Below are 14,461 nucleotides of genomic sequence, written 5' to 3'. Positions count from 1 at the left end.
CAGACAAACCCAACCAAATATGCTAGAATATAGGCATCTAAAATGCTGCTTTATGAAATGGATACTTAAAAACCCACACACACACTTTCCACACAAACACAACTTTTATATCATGAGGAAGAAGAAAAAAATAATCAGGAAAAGAATGACAAAAGCAATTGTTATAATTTGCTGGTACCCTACAGGTACCTCTCCCAGCATTTGGTGGGGCTTGTTTGTTTTTATATGACTTTTATTGATCTCTCTCCATTCAATAAGTCTTTATTGCAATAGTGTGTTCATGCAATTTCACAGCTGGCAACATTAAAAGGGACAGGGTATTTTAATATAAGCTTTTTAAAAAGTTATTGTATATGAAATAAAGGAAGACTATCACATGGAGAAAAAAAATATATAACTTAACGGAGTTCATAATAAACCAAAGTGCCTTTAAGATAACATACCACAGAGACATAAAGGTCTTCAGCAGGTCACAGGTCTTAAGAACTTCGCAGTTTTCCGCATTAAGCTATTGCACCAAGTATATTTACTAGGGTTCGTGAAGTATAGTTTTAGGGCTTTCCTTAGAGAATTACGCTGCCACTCGAAAGGGGCCAGCGTTTGGCACTTCCGTACCTGCGAGGTGTAACTCGCACTCACCGCGGCCCCGCGCCCCTTCCGCTGCGGGGCCATGTGGGACATCGACCACAGCGGGCAGCGCTCTCCGGGGTACTTCCAACCGTACGGAAAAACAGCTGCTGCGCCGTGTACTCCATGCGCTCCTCTCCTGCTCGAGGGGCGCTGGCTGTGCCTCCCGGGAAGGACCAGCCCCCGAGCCCCCAGTTCCCCCTGAAGGTTCCAGGAGGCGGCACACGGACTGGCCAGCGCCGAGGAGCGAACCCACACGTACGGCCCTCGGGAGAGCCCCGATCTAGGCGTCTGTAGGGGGTCCCCAAGGCCCGGCTGGGCTCCGGGCCACAGCCGGCTCCCCAGCACGGGACCCCGCAGCCCCGGGCCGGGGTAGGGGGGAGGAAGCGACACTCACCGCTGGCCCCCTTGCCGCTGGTCTCCGCGGCCGCAACGCCGGCACCGCCGCGGGCCCTCGGGGCCGGGGGTCGGGCAGCCGCTCCAGCGCGGTCGGCGAGCCCGGGAGCAGGCCTGGCGCGGCCCCGGCCCCGGCCGCCCTGGCGCCAGGGCGCCTCCATCTCTGCCCCGCCAGTGAGCGATGGACTGCGGCGAGAGGCCGACCCTGCCCCACACCCCCGGCTGGAGCCGCCCCGCGGCAGCTGTCCCGCCCGGCCCGGCCCCTCGTCCGGAAGCGGCGGCAGAGGCGGCCAGGACGCCGCTGGGCTCCCGCGGCAGCGCGACCACAACTCCCAGCGCTCCCCGCGCGGGCAGGCCGGAAGTGGCTGCTGCGGACTCCAACACCCAGCGTGCACCGGGGCGCCGCGCGGCTGCGCGGGCACGCGGGGCCAGGGGCTGGAGCCGCCAGCGGGCGTGGGCGCTGGTGGTGCCGGGCGGGGGGGCAGTGGCACTAGTTACACAGCACCACAGAATCACAGAATCGGCTGGGTTGGAAAAGACCTCAGAGATCATCGAGTCCAACCCTTGGTCCAACCTCAGTCCATTTACTAGATCATGGCACTAAGTGCCATGTCCAATCTCAGTTTAAAAACCTCCAGGGACGGCGAGTCCACCACCTCCCTGGGCAGGCCATTCCAATGCCTGATCACTCTCTCCGTAAAAAATTTCTTTCTAATATCCAGCCTAAATTTCCCCTGGCAGAGTTTAAGCCCATGCCCCCTTGTCCTATTGCTAACTGCCTGGGAGAAGAGACCAATCCCCACCTGGCTATAACTTCCCTTCAGGTAGTTATAGAGAGTGATGAGGTCACCTCTAAGCCTCCTCTTCTCCAGACTAAACAACCCCAGCTCCCTCAGCCTCTCCCCATAGGTCTTATGTTCAAGTCCCTTCACCAGTCGTGTTGCTCTTCTCTGGACCCGCTCCAGCACTTCAATGTCTTTCCTGAACTGAGGGGCCCAGAGCTGAACACAATACTCCAGGTGTGGCCTCACCAATGCAGAGTACAGGGGAAGGATCACTTCCCTTGTCCTGCTGACCACGCTATTTTTGATACAGGACAGGATACCATTGGCCTTCTTGGCCACCTGGGCACACTGATGGCTCATGTTGAGCTTCCTGTCAATTAGTACCCCCAGGTCCCTTTCTGTCTGACTGCTCTCCAGCCACTCTGCGCCCAGCCTGTAGCGCTGCAGGGGGTTGTTGTGGCCAAAGTGCAGGACCCAGCACTTGGCCTTGTTGAACTTCATCCCATTGCTAATTGCTAATTTTAGGTACCAGCAGTGGCAGTGGGGACCTGTCCCGTGCTCGTTAATCAGAAAAAAGGTTGCTGCTGTCCAGGCTGCCATCTTTTTTATTCCTCAATGCTTGGATTTCTTCTTACCTGCCACTGTGGCTGTGGAAGTAATGGCTTCAGCTGCTTTTCACAGAATCATCTAGGTTGGAAAAGACCTTTAAGGTCAAGTTCAACTGTAAACCTAACACTGCCAATTCTACCTCTAAACTATGTCCATAGGAACCTCATCTGTATGTCTTTTAAACACCTCCAGGGATGGTGACTCCACCACTGCCCTGGGCAGCCTGTTCCAATGCCTGCCAACCCTTTCCGTGAAGAACTTTTTCCTAATATCCAATCTGAACCTCCTCTGGAGCAACGTGAGGCTGTTTGCTTTCCATATCACCTGTTATTTGGGAGAAGAGACCAACACCCACCTCACTACAACCTCCTTTCAGGTAGTTGTCGAGAGGGGTGAGGTCAGGCCTCAGCCTCCTTTTCTTCAGAGTAAATTTTCATTAACTGTTTTTGCACACATTTCCTTCACCGCTACTCCTCAGAGTGCGAGAGTTAAATTCAGCCACAAAGCGTGTTTAAAAACTTGACTGAACTATACCCAGAAGGTTTTACTGCACAGAAATACATACTGAGAAACCTGCATGCTTCCTGGAAAGTGTGTGTGTGGTGTTACCTTCCATCCTCATTCTTGATTCTTCTTTTCAGAACCTGACAAATATGTGCTGCTTGTAGGAAATTAGTGACATTACCTCAACAAATATTTTTTTCAGAATTATAATAATAGTCAGGTCCTGTAAAGATTAGAAATTAATGTATTCAGCCCATGAGGGATTGGATTATTGGCAACCCTGACCTTTTCCCCGTGAGCCTGCTCGAGCGTTAACTGCCTGCAGCCATCATGATGGATGCACCTGGTAGTCAGCAGGATGGCAAGTAGCATGACCAATTATTTATGTAGGCATGGAGTCCAAACTCTTTAAAAGAATGGGCTGGTGACAACTGGAATAATTGGGAAGCCGTTAAAGACCACCTAAAAGTAATTATGGGCACAAAAGATGGAAAAGGGAAAGGGTTAACTGCAAGATGCTAGTGGCTAACGCTCAAAATGCCAACAAGAAACTCCCTTTATGGGCAGAATTAATACACAGCATTGTTAACTGCAGCTGTGAAATGGGCTGGGAAGATGCACCAGCTGAAAAACAAAACCTGAAGCCCTAGGAGGAGATCGCAAAGTAATGCCTGTGAAACAGGCAGCAGAGACTATATCAAATGGAAACAAATTTTAAAACGTACAAACAGACTCTGGAATGGAGAAATGAATTATGGAGAAATGCATTAGCCCTCGGCATTCCCAGAGCCACGATTCAAGTTCAGCCTACTACTGTTATCTTGAGATAAGAGCAAAACGAAATGAAGGACCTTCAACTCCTTCAGTGGCAGTCCCCAGAACTGGAGACAACCACTTCCTCCCCCTGAGGGAGGAATTGCAGGGCATGAAGAAATGGCTGGGAGGCAATTGGGCCTGCCTGTCTGAAAAGTGGAGGCTTATCAGTGGATAAGTGATGATGGCCCATATATTTTGATTCCAGTTGGTCCTCAAGGATGCTTGGTGAAGTTTTTAATAGATATGGAGGCACAGATTTCAATACTAACACAAGAAGATGCTGAGAGGCTGAGCATGTGATCCACATAGCAGAGTGAAGATGATCAGTGTGAAGAGACCAAGTGTTGTGTGTCGAACTGCCAAGGTCAATTTATGAATCCTGGGCAAGAAGCGCATGATGACTACTGGCTTTGCAATTAAAGAACATCATGAAAATATTTTATGTTTTGATGTTTTAAATGGACCAACCTGATTCAAAAATTACTAATGTACCACAATATCTGATTTCTGCTATGGCACAAAATGGGATTTCTGAAGTCAAAGCTGATTTGGAGAGATGACTCCCCATATAACTCACCTGTCTGGCCAGTTCAGAAACCAGAGGGGAGGTGGCATTGAAGAGATGATTATCAGCACCAGAATGCTAGTACAGCCCTGCTAACAGCTGCTGTACCAGACATTAAAATAGCTACTTTGCAAGCAGTCACACACCCATGTATGGCAGGACTAGAGGCAATAGATACATTCATTATGATTCCCTTGAAGGAGGAAGATAGAAATTTAGTCCCACTTGGGAGGGAATACAATATACCTTTAACAGGCTCCCAGAGGTATAAACACTCACCCACAATTGCTTATGCTGCACTTGCTGAACTTTTACAGACAGTCTTACTCCCACAAGGTGTGAAACTTTACCAATATCTAGGTGATATTCTGATCGGAGGAACTTTCCCTGAGAAGGTGGAGGAAGCGGCAGCAGCAGTATGGCAAACGCTAAATAAAGCAGAAATTGAGATACCACACAGAAAATGTCAGGGACCAAGTAAAGAAGGAAAATTTGTAGGTACTTGGTGTGTAACAGGCAGTGCAGTGATTCCTCCAGATACCACAAGAAAAACTGAAGGGCTGCAAGGAAGGAGTTAGAACAACTAATGGAAATTCTAGGATGTTGGAGGAAGCATGTACCTGAATTTTCTATCATCTCCTATTTATTATACTCACTCTTACAGAAAGGCAAACCCCGGGAGTGAAAGTTAGAACATAAAAAGGCAGTAAAAACTATAACTGAAGAATTAAAAACATATCAGTCACTGGGACCAGTACACCTGGGAGACCCTATTGTAGCCCAGTGGAGTTTCACCAACTATGTTACTTACTGTAACAGGTTCTAAATTGTCCCTGATGGGCCAAAAAGCCTTTAATTGTTCAGCTCAACCACGTTTAAAGAAACACTACAACGATATCCTGAACAGGAAAGGGACTTTTATCTTTAGTACAAGCAGTTAAACAAGTTGAAAATATACATCAGGCATAAACTGTGCAAACTAGAGGACCATTAAATTTACTAGAAGCAATTCTAAGGGGAACTGCCCTGAGAAGGTGTTGCACAAAAACCCACGATCAGAAAATGGTATGCCTACCTACCAGTAGTTGCAAGAAATATGCAATTAACTGGGCATGCTAAGATTTCTAAGTTTCAGGTGCCCATAAACACAGATGCTTTAGCGTTACAAAAACCTTTTAAACCTTTGCCCATTCTGGATGCACTGCGCCTCACCGAGGGTACTCCAACAGAAAACAGGTGTTTTACAGATGCTTCAGAAAAAAGGGTCAATGGTAAATGGCAATATAAGGCTGTTGAATTCGATATAACAACAGGCAAACAAGTAACAGAAGAAGGTGAAGAAAATGCACAAGTGGGAGAAATAAGAGCAGTTGTTTTGGCAGCACAGATTGGAGCAAAAGTCATATATGTAGAGTCTTATGCTGTGCTGGCCAGTGCCACACAGTGCCTCTGTCAATGGAAAACCTTGAACTGGAAAGTGAATAGATCCCCTGTTTGGAGAAACAAAGATTGGCAGCTATTACTAGATATAGCCAGGAAAACACCTTTCAAGATGGGATGGGTAAAAGCTCATACTAAGGATAATCAACAAGCCATAAAGTGGAATCGAAAAGTAGATAAGCTAACTAAAATTAGGAAAATCACCTTAAATCCTGAGTGGTATCAACTGGGAGAATGGTTAGATCAAAACCCAGGCCACACAGAGTAAAAACTCTGCTGCACAGAGTAAAAACTGACGTGTAAACAGAAAAACTTGTGAAACTCTTCTGACAGATTGCCTCCAGTGTAGACCAAAATTACAAACAGATCATACTGCCAAAGCACAACCTCTACCTATCAATGAAGGAAAACTTTATGGTCTACATGTCAAATTGATTATGTCAGACCATTCAAATCCTCTGTGAGATACCGATACGTCCTCACAGGAGTGAAAGTAATCTCCAGCTTCTTTATGGCAGCTAAGTGTCAGAAAGCTGATGGATGAAATAAAGTGTAAGGGCTACAGTTTTGTTCCTTAAATCTGCCTACTCCTGATGTTATCCAAAAGGATAATGGTTCACATTTTTCGTTTAAGGGGAAGTGCAAGTTCGGGCAAAACAAGAGGGAATTAAATGGGTATTCCACACCACATACTACCCTCAATCAAGTGGGATGGTAGAAAGAGCTAATGGCTTATTGAAAAGTAATCCCAAACCACATCAGTTTAATAATCGATATGGGCCTACCGGAAGCCTTGTAAACTGGGCATTCTTTGCAAAAACTGAGCTTAGAGCTCCACTTAGTGGGAAACGAGAATATCTGACAGCGTTACAGCCAGGACTGCCTGTGATGGCCGATCTACCATCCACCGGTACTGTGCCTGTGACTTTAACTCAACCTTGTGGCCCACTTGCCTGGGAAGCTACTGATAGCAGTGGTGCACAACATAGAGTTAGTGCAAGATGGATTCTTTTCCTTCTTTTTAATGGGGTAACCTGTTCAGACTCCCTCTGATGAAACAAGTCTCTTTTTTCTCTTACAGTGCCTTGCAGGAAGGCAAACAGAAGTGCTGTATTGATGTTACTATGCTAAAGCCTAACAATGCTGCTTTTCCTAAGCTGTGGTCAAAGAACCCTAGAGTGGGATCAAGCTTGTTTTATGCACTTGGTGCAGCCCAGAATAATATTTCCCCAGCTCTCAGCTGTATCCAAGCTCAACTGTGGATGCACTCTATGGTAGCAGCAGAGAAGAGGGTAAAGAGGACACCTTACCCACTGAAATTTGAAATGCAATTTCAGATAATGTGACTAAATTTGAAAATGAATTCCACTCCTGGTGGTATTTAGTCAATTTTACTTATGACCCCATCAAAAAAAGGCCACAGCTTTTGTCTTAACAATACGGAGTGCTTCATTGTACACCATATAGCCAATCATTGTGTTAGCATTAAATCACAATGGAGCTATACTCTCTCTCCATTAGAACATAGAGTATGGGCCCTACAAAATGGAAACAAATGGCAAACTGGTGATGTTATTGCATGCATTGTACAGGAACAACAAGGATTTATTTGTGTGAGTAATACCATCAAAGCCTAAGACATTTGTCTTGACACCAAACAAAATGTTAGACATTTTGAAATACATCCTGATGAAATCCCTGAAACTGTACTTGTATATGTATTGGAAAAGGATGTGTTCATATGGGAATCCTTTGTGATTTTATATTTGTAGATAACATTACTATAGATACGAGTAATCACTCAAATATTTGTGTTTGTAACTTTACTAAAATCGTATATTCAGCTCCTGTTACATCATATCAATTGTTACACTCTAGTTAGACATTGAGTCAAGATTTATTACCTACCCCCATCAGAGTGAAGCTTACATTGGTGAAGAAGCTACTGCAACATAAAGACTTGTGTCAATGGCTAGAACGCGTCCGAAACAATGGACACAAAACTCTAATCACAGTTCATCGTGATACAGAATAGATGCACCATGTCTTGGAAAGAGTGAAGAAGGATGTAGAACATCATTGTTGGGAAACTCTTCTGGAATGGTCACCAACAGCAATGGGAGCTTTTAATTTCATCTTTCACACAGTTGTGATTTTACTAACTCTAACATTAATGTGTCTACTGCCTGTAATCATCCTGTATATAAAGGTTCGATACGTGATAAAACAAATAACCCAACTTCAACCACCCAAAACATACAAATTAACACAAAACAAATAGTACTTCACTACCTACTTACCATGGATCAATAAGCACACAAACTATCAATATATTATTTATGGTACAGAGGCAAGAAGTGACCATACCACCACTCTGTGAGGGTAAGGTGAATTGACTACAGTCACAGGGTGGAACGTGATGGTGTGCTCCCTCTCTGCCCTGACCTGACCTTTGCCCATAACCCTGCTCAAGTGATAACCTCCAGTGGCGGTTATGATGGATACATCTGTTGTGATGGAAGCATCTGTTTATGATGGGTGCATCTGGCTCAGTGGATTTAGAGGAGACTGATAAAAATACAATAGCCAAGGGCTAATTTATGGCAATGCACCCACCTAACCTCAGTGCTGGTCAATATCCTGCTCTGAGAAGGAGTTTAGAATGCAAGGGGGTCCTCTCTGAAATTCATGACTCAACAGGAGGGTCTCACTAAGAGTTTTGTCTGACCCTGTCCTCTATGCAGTAAATAACCAAGTGTACCTTGTCACTGAATCTTTTTAAACCACTGTTGCATTTACCACTGAACTTTGTTAAGTCACTGCTTTATATCAATAAAGTATACTGCTACTGCTCTCTTGTGAGTGAAGTGCATCACTCTCTCTGTGACAAACCTCCAGTGTTTTATTCTGCTTTTGACGCTCCAGGTTTATCTGTGGATGGATCTGCTTCTTCCAAGTCTGCAAATTCTTGCTCTATAACTGGCTTCAATATTTTCTCGACTTGTGTAAGTCTTTTTTTCAGTTTCTGTTGTGCAGCTTCATACTCAGCCAACAACCTGGCAAACTTTGTTTGTAATCTGTCCATTGCTCTTTCCATATAGGTGACCTTCTCTTCCAGATCTTTAGGATCACTTCCTAAATTTGCAACTTCGATGTCCAGCAACCCATCTTTCATTAGGATTTGCTTGCCTTTTTCTTCCAGCATAGCCTTTGCATCTGGATACTCTGTTAAAGCCTCCATGAGATCATCTTTAGACAAACAAAACAAGTCAGAGTATCCAATACTTCTAATATTGGCTGTTCTTCGATTGCCAGCTTTGCTCCCTTTGATATTAAGAATGCTGATTTCTCCAAAATAGCTACCATCACTTAGGACCACAAATTGAGTAACTCCATCATCAGCGACTACTGCCAGCTTGCCTTCTTTGATAATGTACATCTCTCGCCCAATATCTCCTTTTCTGCAAATATAGTCTCCAGGACTGTATACTTGCGGCTGGAGTTTCAAAACCAGTTCAACCAACAGACCAGCTTCACAATCTGCAAAAATCCGAACTTTTTTTAGTGTTTCCAGGTGAACATTGATTGCAATCTCTGCTCTTAGTTTATCTGGCAGATACTTCAAGACTTCCCTTTCATCCACAGCCTTTTTGTTTGTCCACAGGTAGTCAAACCACTTTATAACTCTTTTCTCCATGTCTTTACTCACATTCCGAAAGTGCATATACTGCTTGATAGCATCAATCCTTGCCTGAAACTCTGCCCTTGCAGCATTCATGTTGGAGATCATAGAGCCCACGTTACCAACGATGGTAGCAAAAATCAATACTCCAACCAAGAAGTCAACGACCACAAAGAAATACTCAGAATCTCTTACAGGAGGGGGTGTTTCACCAATAGTAGTCAAGGTCAGCGTTGACCAGTAGAGACTGTAGACATACTTTCTAGTCAGACGGGCAAATTCAGGATCAGAGGTGTTGGGGTAGACCCATGTGTCAGCCCCAAATCCAATGGCTTTCGAGATTGAGTAGTACACACAGGCATTCCAGTGAATAATAATCACAATGTACATGACAAGGTTAGAGATCCTGAAGATATTTGGGTAGTTCGTCCTTGTTTCTGTTCGCTGGAAGAATTCAAACATCCGAGCTACTCTGAGTAGTCTGTTTATTCTTAATTCTGGGTAATTCAGTCCTAACTTAAAGTATAAGAGATCCGTTGGTATGATTGACAGAAAATCTAATTTGAATTGAAAGGATGTCTTATATTTCTCTCGAAGCTTTTCTTCTTCTTTCACCAGAAGACCTTGCTCTAGGTAACCTAAAATCAAATGGTAAATAATAAAAAATGTCACAACTTCAGCTGTGTTGTGTTTAATGTCAATGCAAACCTACTTTGAAAAATATTTTTTGTGAAAGTTCCAGATGGTACACAATTTCTCTTACTTTTTAATAAGCAATTTCTTATTTCAAAATATTCAACGTCGTACTATATGTTTCAGCTTGAACTAAACTACACAGCTTTGAAAAGTAAACATTTTGAGGTCTGATTCTTTCCCTCCACTTTTCCACTATTGCAAATGTCTGGGGACACCTCCCCCTGCCCCCTTTGCCCCCCCAACATAAACAAAAACCAGACCAAACCAAACCAAACCAACAACCAACCAACCAAACCAAACCAAACAAACACAAAAAAGTGTGTTTAAAGAGTGAAAATACTTTGAACATGGGAATTTCAGTTCTGTATTGAGTGTATCTATCTACTCAATAGCTCTGAATATAGGATAAGATTTTAAAAGAAACAGTTGCAGTTGAAGTTAATTGGATGTCTTGCTTGCTCAATGGTCTTGAAAAATCAAGCAAATACTTGAATCTCCTTAAATACAAAATCCAGATTTAGGTGCTACTTTTTTCAGAACCCTGATTCTCACTTGGCTGCGTTGTATATTTATTTTGTCTGGTTGAGTCAGCCACAGGCAGAACAGCTTGTTTCTAGATTACCTCATGCCTAGTTTACCTCAGGCTTTATGTATTCTTTGAGTAAAATATCAGAGTTTCTCCTGGTTTTACAGGTCACAGACTACAGTCTTTCAGAGACTGATCTCAATGTTTTTTTCACTATTGCACCTCATCAAGGGTACCCAAAAAATAAGAGTAATAGTATTCTGAATATTTTAAACCACCTGACACAAATACAGAAAAGAGCAATAATTAACCATTGAGTATACTTACCTGTTCTTGTCCGTACAAACATGTCAGCAACATAGACGGCATCAGAAATGTAATCAATAATAAACCATATCGCTAAGTAGTCATGCTGAAGCTCATCAAAACAGGCTCTGAATGGGAAAATAAAAAAGTAAATTACTATGAAATGAAAATTCAATATTTGCATGAAATCAGTGATGAAGAAAATATTTTAAAAATCTATTTAGGGTTACTATGATTTGCCAGAAGTTTTATATAGTCATTAAAGGCATACATCACCTAGCAATAATCATGGTCCAATTGTACATGACAGGCATTGTGATGCAAAACAACCAGTTATAATACATGTTTCCTGCTGGATCAATAATGAAAATATCTTTCTTCTTCCTAAGTGATAGGAAGAAAAAAAAAAAGGAGATCTAATGAGAGACTTAAAATAAAAATAACAAATTCAAAGAAAGGTATTCCAAAAATTGCTACTCTAAAATAAATGGTCTTTATCAAAGTTATGCTTCCTTGCTTGACTGTATGGAGAACACGAAGTTGCTTGTTAGGCATGACTTGGGATGCACACTTTGGAATCTGAATTTTGCTGAGAAAAATCAGCTTGGTAGTCCCACTTCTGTTTATGGTGGCACATGTATTTTCAACCTTTTTACATTTATTTGTTTCCTACCCAAATAGTGGTCTTGTCTGATAATTGATTTTATCATCTTTCAAAAAATAAAATCATTATACAACTACCAATGTTTAAATAAGTGAGACAAATTATGCCTTTCTCACCGGGAAAAGTCTAGCTCTGAGAAAGATGAAACATTGGCATCATTTAGATAAAGAAACCAAAGCATGTGGAATCATACAATACAAGTTCCTACTGCACTATTTTAAGTTTCTTTTCCTTGGCCAGAAAATTATTAATTTACCAAGCAAGAGTTAGAGCAAGAACTTTTAGGTCATAGAAGAGTTAACTTGCTTGTAGGTGCAGAAGAGATTGCTTTACACTGGCACAGCTTTTGCTGCAGGGTCTTCTCCAAAAAATATGGGAGTATAAGCATCTTGTTTACAAGATGTCCATTAATGGATTCAGTTTTACATCAAAAACAATTCTATTATACTAACATAGCAGGATGTAAATTAAAATACTCACTCTTCTTTATTTTCTTTCTTCTTGGACTTATCTTTATTTTTGGTTTTCTCCTTTTTTTCCTTGTTCTTTTGTGTTTCTCCATCCTTTTTTTTTTCTGTCTTGCTAAGAAATAGATTTACGTTTTCAGTTGTTAGGGACTATGTTAAAACATATTTGGAAGCAAATTAGAAGTCTTAGAAATAGCAGTACTATTACTCTTTGTCTTACCTCTTCTTTTCTTTTTTCTTTTTCTTCTCCTGTCTAAGGAAAAGAAAAATATGATAGGCTTATGGGATGCACATAGCCATTGCTTACACATTTATTTATTAGAATAATTTTAATTCTGTAAAGATAACATTATACTCAGCTGTTTGGCCTTCGAAAATTGGTTTGCTTATTGTATTCACATAGAACTACTTTTATTTTAAATTTATATATATAATGCAAATAACTTTGGTATTGAGAATGATCATCATAATTGATGTGCATGAAGTTCAAACGTACATGCAGTCTCCTTTGGGGTTACTTGAATGACACAACTGTTTATAAAGAAATTCTTAGATATATATATATAATTATTTTTCATTGCTACTTAAACAACCAATATTGCAGTACTCGCATTTTATGAAATCGCAAAGATACTTACTCGTCTTTATTACTATTGTTGTTAATATTATAGCGTGCAAATGCACCAGGTAGATACCATTGCCTAGGGAACAGCAGAAAAACCACATTTGTATGATATCTACTTAAATAAACAAATAAATAATCTAAATTTACATAGACTGCTTTTCACCATTTTAGTCATGGGCTAAGTTATCTGAGGAAATTGAAAGAACACATATTTTAATCTCCTAAATTTTACAATAAGCAATATATCACAAAAAACTTAATTTATTAACAGGGGGTGAAGAAAATTAGATGATGGCAAGTATCTATGCTTAGCTAATCCCATGCAAATTATGAAAGAAAAAAACACAAAACCACAAACAAATAAAAAACAAACAGCAAACAAATAAAAAACAAGCACAAAACAAACAAAAACCTAAACCAACAAACTAACACCCACCCACCACCACCCCCCACCCAAATGAACAAAAAAACTCAACCAATCAAACAAAAAAGCAGACACAAAAAGGCAAATTTGACACACCTGTTTTCCCCTTTGTCCCTTGGTCCAGGGTCTTCACTGGTGTCTTGCACCACCACGCTGGGAATAATTGTATGGGAGTGATGGGTCTCAATCACTCCTACCTTCATGGTCAGGTTTGTCTTACCTTGGCAACTGAGGAAGACTGATTTTAAAAAAAATCAAGTCATTTCACAACTAGCAGAAGTAACAGGCATTTTTCTTTCTGAAAGATGAATCCTTTATATCCTTGCTTCCCCCAAAACCAACAATTGTATTTCCAATTTCCTCTCGCCCATGACATTCCCAGCAGACAGGAAAGGGCACTGTGGATGCTTCGGTGTGCTGAATGACCAGGCAACTGCTACTAAAAAGAATGCTCTAAACATCTTTGTCTTAGAGGAAACGTTAATTTAGATCTTTCTCCTGAGCCTAATCACACACTTTGAAAATACTTAAACAACTGTGTCTGAAGTATCTACTGCTGTTTCATTTGGTTTTGAACCAAAGCCTCATAATTTATTGTATCAGGATGGATAAATAGATTCATACACAGGTGACATCTTGAAAACCAAACTAGGAAACATCCAGTGGTTGGATGTCGAAAGAAATTTCGATATGTCTGACATCTGAGAGTTATACTCCGTTGAGAGCAAAGGGTAGGTTCTGTAACTAGGAACTTGAAGAGCATTGTAGTAGAGTCCCCTTACTGATATAGCAAGTCAGACATAAATACCTAAATGGAAATGTCAGTAGCTGTTCATGTCTGGTTTGTTCCTATCAATATTTTTAAAAATTATAAGTTGTAGTGAACATAACTTCTGCTCTCCCTTTTTGCCACTATTCTTAGAATTTTATGAGTTACATCTCATCATCAATGAGACTGCCAGCTCTTTGGGCATGAATTGTGTCTTCAAGTGTGATCTGCTCTTGACAGGGCCTTTTAGATAGGATTATAAAACAGATGTTATCCACTGCAGTAACAATAACCCTGCACATACGAAGTGAGAGTATAAAGATGTCTGTAAGCCACAAACTGACAAAGGAGCAGCTGTACCACTAATAAATGAAGTCAAATGCCACAGAATGAATCAGTCTTAAAGAAAGTACTTCCATTCTGTAGTCAAGTACACTGCAAAAGAGAAGCTGCTGCATTATTGCCAGACTTACCCGACTTTGGTTATTAGTCAATAAAACTAAAAAATATTCCTATGCAGGAAACAGGAGAGGAACCCCATGTTTCCAGCAGTCATCACA

General features: G+C 41.7%; 2 protein-coding genes across 2 annotated transcripts in view; both read right to left on the bottom strand.

Moving 5' to 3' along the window:
* NFXL1 (nuclear transcription factor, X-box binding like 1) overlaps positions 1-1,321 on the bottom strand; it is a 50,435-nt gene extending 49,114 nt beyond the window's left edge. The window contains exon 1 of the mRNA XM_082050333.1: positions 1,025-1,321. Within this exon, the coding sequence (XP_081906459.1) occupies positions 1,025-1,184 (160 nt within the window). The 5' untranslated portion in view covers positions 1,185-1,321. The remainder of the gene's footprint in view (positions 1-1,024) is intronic.
* A 7,323-nt stretch (positions 1,322-8,644) lies between these two features.
* Positions 8,645-13,335, bottom strand: CNGA1 (cyclic nucleotide gated channel subunit alpha 1; the record flags this gene model as incomplete). The annotated part of the gene is made up of 7 exons (XM_082050160.1): positions 8,645-10,062; positions 10,974-11,080; positions 11,229-11,336; positions 12,097-12,198; positions 12,304-12,336; positions 12,722-12,820; positions 13,229-13,335. 7 exons carry the CDS (start codon positions 13,333-13,335, stop codon positions 8,645-8,647), a joined length of 1,974 nt encoding a protein of 657 aa, XP_081906286.1.
* Positions 13,336-14,461: the final 1,126 nt, after the last annotated feature.

The sequence above is a fragment of the Streptopelia decaocto genome (assembly GCF_964273445.1).
Source record: "Streptopelia decaocto genome assembly, chromosome: 4".
Classification (NCBI taxonomy): Eukaryota; Metazoa; Chordata; class Aves; order Columbiformes; family Columbidae; genus Streptopelia; species Streptopelia decaocto.
This window is presented reverse-complemented; position numbering and strand designations above follow the sequence as displayed.